This window comes from Coptis chinensis, chromosome 2 (genome assembly GCF_015680905.1).
Source record: "Coptis chinensis isolate HL-2020 chromosome 2, ASM1568090v1, whole genome shotgun sequence".
NCBI lineage: Eukaryota > Viridiplantae > Streptophyta > Magnoliopsida > Ranunculales > Ranunculaceae > Coptis > Coptis chinensis.
The window spans coordinates 106,989,996-106,994,877 of NC_141457.1; the positions used below are offsets into that span (position 1 = coordinate 106,989,996).

At 44.8% G+C, this 4,882-nt stretch overlaps 1 protein-coding gene across 1 annotated transcript; it reads right to left on the reverse strand.

The window, feature by feature from the left end:
* Window positions 1–3,878: 3,878 nt before the first annotated feature.
* On the reverse strand, window positions 3,879–4,535 carry LOC147520195 (uncharacterized). Its single transcript, XM_086594248.1, has 2 exons — window positions 4,295–4,535; window positions 3,879–4,216 (listed from the first exon to the last, which is right to left on the reverse strand). The coding sequence occupies exons 1-2, from the start codon at window positions 4,533–4,535 to the stop codon at window positions 3,879–3,881; spliced, it is 579 nt and encodes a 192-aa protein (XP_086450374.1).
* Between the last annotated feature and the right edge of the window lie 347 nt (window positions 4,536–4,882).

A 4,882-nucleotide genomic window follows, 5' to 3' on the forward strand; every position in this document is an offset into this window, starting at 1 on the left:
TATATTATGATTTAGACGTTCTGACTTATTTGTTTTGTTTTTGCAGAGGTTTCTATTCGTGATCGAACCCAGAACGGTGCTATAGAAATGTTTGCTTGTTTGAGCTTGGAGGAGAAACTAGCTTTGCTTGGGGAGGTTGCTCATTACTTTAAGAGGTGTGGAGGAGAGAAGATTAGCCGTAAGAAGTTGGAGCAAAAACAGAAGGCTCGCAAGGCTGTCGTTGTTCGCTCTAATTCTAGCTCGGATTCTACAATGAAGAGGGAGAGCCAAAAGAAAGCACCTATTTCTGGAGTGAAAAGGGATGGAGGGGCTGGTGATAGCTGTTATGGGGTAGTTAGCTAGGACGGCTGGAGGAGCTACTGAAAGCCGTTCTGCGTCCAGACGCTCTGAGGTGGGTGATGTGGATCGTTTGGCATCCCAACGTTCTGAGCTGGTGGGTGGAGGACGCTCTGCATCCAACCGCTTCTCCTCTTGTGATGCAGATCGTTCTACATCCAACTGCTTCTCCTCTGGGGATGCAGATCGTTCTGCATCCACCCGTTCTGACTCGGGTGCTGGAAGTGTTGGTGTTCTTGCTGTTGATCATGTTGGTGGAAGTGCTAGTGGGGATGTTGATGCTCCCACTTCGTTCCGGAGGCCTAATCTGAAGAGGCGCTCCGAAGTGGTTGAGACGGAGGGGGCTAAGAGGTCCCGAACTGAGTCGGAGGAACAACCTAGTACTGTAGAAGGTCGTACTTCTTCAGGTCGGGTACCTTTGAAGAAGATGAACCTGATTGATTTGGCCGTTGACACTGGGGTAGCTGAGGCCCGTGGTAAGAAGAAGGTGGGTGATGGTGAGCTTGCTACTCAGCAGTGCAAGGGGTCAGGGAGTGTGGCCCCAAGCGCCAAGAGTGGAGATGACGTTCTGGACAGGTTCGTCATGGATGAGGACCTTGTTAGTGGGCTGAGGAAGTTTGTGAAGAATGGGGACTGCATCTTCAAGTCCACATTGGTTGCTGGAGGGTTGATGGAGAGCATTGTTCTTGATGGAAATAGTAAAATTTGGATGGTAAAGAGTCTTGAGGTGAACGATGGAGATGGATCGGTCGCTGTGCTATGTGAGTATATCCGTTCTGAGCTTGTTTTCTTTGGGCTTTGTCAATATTGATCCGATTTAATCTTGATTTGTTATATGTCGGTTCGCCATGTCTGTAAAGTTGAGCGAGATGGCATCTATCTCCGATCCGTACGAAGGAGTTGGATGCCGCAAAGAAGCGCTTATGGCAAGCCGGGTGCCAAGAAAAACAGTGAAGAATCGAGGTCCAGTGGTGAGGGGCCAGTGCAAAGAGTTGGGTGGGAAAGTGGCTCTGTTGCAACCCTCTCTTGACTCGCAAAATTTGGAGGTTCGTGATGGGTCGCCGAGTGCAAGAAGCGGGGCCATTCTTTGAACGAATTTGAGACTAAATATAACAACCTGGTTGATTTGGTGGAGGGTGGTGATACTTACATTCTGGTAGATGATTATCTGGAACTAGATCGTAAGTATGAGCTCCTGAAGATGTCAGTTAAACGTGGGGCTGCAACAGTGTATGTTGAAGATATTGGTGCAGATGCTAGTAGACGATCTGACCTGCCATCCGACCTAGGTGCTGCTCCAGCTACCTCTCTTGGTGATGTTATCGAAAATTTGTTGATTATTGGTGATGATCCGGCTAGCGATTACAGTCTTTATCTGTGGGCGAATTTGGATCCTTTGAACGTTGATCAAGTTTCTCATGTAGTTTGAGCTCCTTTGGTTTGATTCTTGTTGGTTGTTTATTTAACACTGTTCTGGTTTTGTTTATGATACAATATATTTTTGTTGATGGAGGTATTTGAGGTCGTTTTTCCAGGATAACCTGGGGGCTTTAAGTACCTAAACAAATTTGTTATTTAAGTAGAAATATATATAAATTACTTACTTGTTGAGATTGTGATCGAGGTTTGCATGCATGTGATTGCTTTTGTTGTCTTTGTTTGTTGCTTGACAACCTGTGTTGTATAGTGGTAGCGTTGATGAACTGCTGAACTTGGGTAGGTCGTCTGATTGTAATAAGATCGTAGAGCTTTTGTGTACGACCTGGTAGATTTGCGTAGTTGACACCTAGGCTTTGCCATATTTAGGTGTGTGTAAGTCGTTCCTTTTGGGGGAACCTACTATAATTTGCCTTTGAATTGCCCTTATAGTTGAGTCTAACTTAGACCATTTCGAAGTCGTAAGTTGACTTGGGGTCCTTTTGGGGGTCCCCTGGATTGTATTTGGCTGATAATTGCGTGGAATTTTCAGTTGGATCATGCTTAACTCTGGCTATGTGTTGGTGTTAAGTTGATTTAGGGTCTTTTTGGGGGACCTTGGTTTGCAGTTGCCTGATAATTAGCCTTTGAGCGGCAATTACAGTTGAATCATACTTAATCTTAGTGTTAAGTTGATTTAGGGTCCTTTTGGGGGACCTTTGTTTGATTTGATTGATTTTCAACCATTGCATGGTTGTTGTATTTGAGTTGTTCTTGGCTCTTTCTTTGACGTAAGACCTGACATTGTGATGTCCTAGGTCGAGTTACGTAGTGCAATGTGCATAGTACTCATGTAATACAAAAAAAAATGACATCTGTATTCGAACTGTTGATGAAACTTTATTCATATCGACCTATATATCTAGAGAAAAATTTATTGATAAAACCGTTTTAGGAGAGCTGTATTCCAAGGTCGGGGAAGCATGTCACCGAGCTGAGTTTTGATCTAGTATGCTCCGTTTCCAACAACTCTGTCAACTATGTATGGTCCTTCCCATGTTGGGTCGAGTTTGGCTAGCGCTAAAGTCTTTTTGAGGACTAGGTCGTCAGCTTGGAAGGATCTTGGGATGACATTCTTATTGTATGATCGTTGGATTGCCTGGTGATACCGAGCTAGGGATATTGCAGCTGTTTCTCTTTGCTCTTCTAGGAGATCGATTTCTTTGGCTAAGATATTGTCATTGTCTTCTGATTCAACGATATCTGAGCATGTGGTTGTGATTGTGAGCTCTGAGGGTATTACTGCTTCTGTTCCGAAACAAAGTGTGAAAGGAGACTCGTTGGTACTAACTCTTGCTGTTGTTCTGTATGCCCATAGAATGTTCTCGAGCTGCTCTGGCCATTGGTTTTTCTTGCTCTCCAATTTCTTTTGGAGATTTTCTTTGATGGCTTTGTTTGTGGCCTCTGGTTGGCCATTGCTTTGTGCATATCTAGGTGTAGAAAATGCTTGAGTGATGCGCCATTTTTATAGAAAAGTCGTGACTTGTGTGCCAGCAAATTGGGTTTCGTTATCCATGACAAGGGTGTTGGGTAGACCAAATCTTGTGATGATATTGGTCCATATGAAGTTGATGACGTTGACTTCCTTGATTTGGCCTAGTGGGATTGCTTTAACCCACTTGGTGAAGTAATATGTAGCTGCTAGGACGTATTTGAGCCCTATTTTCTTTTGTAGGATGAATGGTCCCATGATGTCTAACCCCCACATGTGGAAAGGCCATGGGCTTACAATATTGATCAATTCCCTTACTGGACTTAGGTGGTTGCGGCCAAATGTTTGACATTGGAGGCATTTAAGAACGTATCTTTTTGCCTCTATATGTATGCCTGGCCAATAATACCCTTGACTATTGCTTTATGTGCCAGGGATCTTGCTCCTGCATGGTTATCGCATTCACCTTTGTGGATTTCATCGAAAATGAGTTGGCCCTTGCGTGGAGTTATGCACCTTAGGTGGGGCCCTCCTGTGGATTTGCGGAATAATCGTCCGTTAATTTCTTTGCCTCCACCGGCAGCTCACCCTGTAAAATGTATTTCCGGAATGAGCCTATCCAGGATTGAATGATTTATTCTTCGGATGAGGGCTGCAAGTCGGTGAGGCTGTTGACACTTTCTTTCTGGTATGCAGGTCTTTCTAGGATGTCAATGTAGACTGTGATGGGGCAAACCTCTTGTGTCTTTGAGGCTAAGAAAGCTAGACTGTCTGTATGTCTGTTATCTTCTCTGGGAATGTGCTCCAATAAGAACGTTTTGAACGATCGGATGAGGTCATTGACGACCTGAGCGTATTTTGCCAGGTTTGCTCCATTCGTGACATATTCTTTGATGATCTGCTTGACGATTAGCTGGGAGTCAATGTAAGCTTTAAGCTTTGGGACTTGTAGTTGCTGTGCCATGCGGAGGCCTGTGATCAATGCTTCGTATTCATCTTCATTGTTGGATGTTGTGAAATCGATCTTGATTGATTTTTGTAGCTGGGTACCTTCTGGTGATGTTAACACAGCCCCCAATCCACTGCCGCTGTTGTTGCATGCTCCATCTACATAGAGGTGCCATGTGTTAGGGGTGGCTAGTTGATGGAGTGAAGTGATGGGCTCGGGTTCCCAGTTGGTGTCTTCGACAGGGAAGTCTGCAAGGAAATCAGCAATGGCCTGCCTTTTACGAGACGTTTTGGGAACGAAGTCTATGTGGTGCTCTCCGAGCTCTTCAACCCACTTAGCCATACGAGCGGTTTTGTTGCTGGAACTCTTAAGGGGTACATCGGTGATTACCTTAATGCTATGTGACTAGAAGTAAGGTCGGAACTTCCGAGCTGAGTAGAGTAAAGAGAGCATTGCTTTTTCCATCGGAGAATAGTGCTTTTCTAAATTTGCCAACGTCTTGATGGTGAAGTAGACTGGCTTTTCGACTCCTTCGTGTTCGCGAAAAAGAACTGAGCTGATTGCAAAGTCGGTTGTGGCAAGGTAAAGCCCCAGTGTTTCTCCTTCCTTTGGTTTGGACAGGACGAGCAGCGTTGATAATTAAGCTTTTAGGTCGGTGAAGGCTCTGTGGCACTCGTCTGTCCATGTGA

Bases quoted from the DNA above. Each gene is read 5' to 3' on its own strand.
- LOC147520195 (XM_086594248.1), bottom strand. From the start codon at position 4,535: ATGGCTAAGTGGGTTGAAGAGCTCGGAGAGCACCACATAGACTTCGTT. The intron at 4,217-4,294 runs GTACCCAGCTAC...CATTGATCACAG, and splicing joins TGTGTTAACATCACCAGAAG to GCCTCCGCATGGCACAGCAA.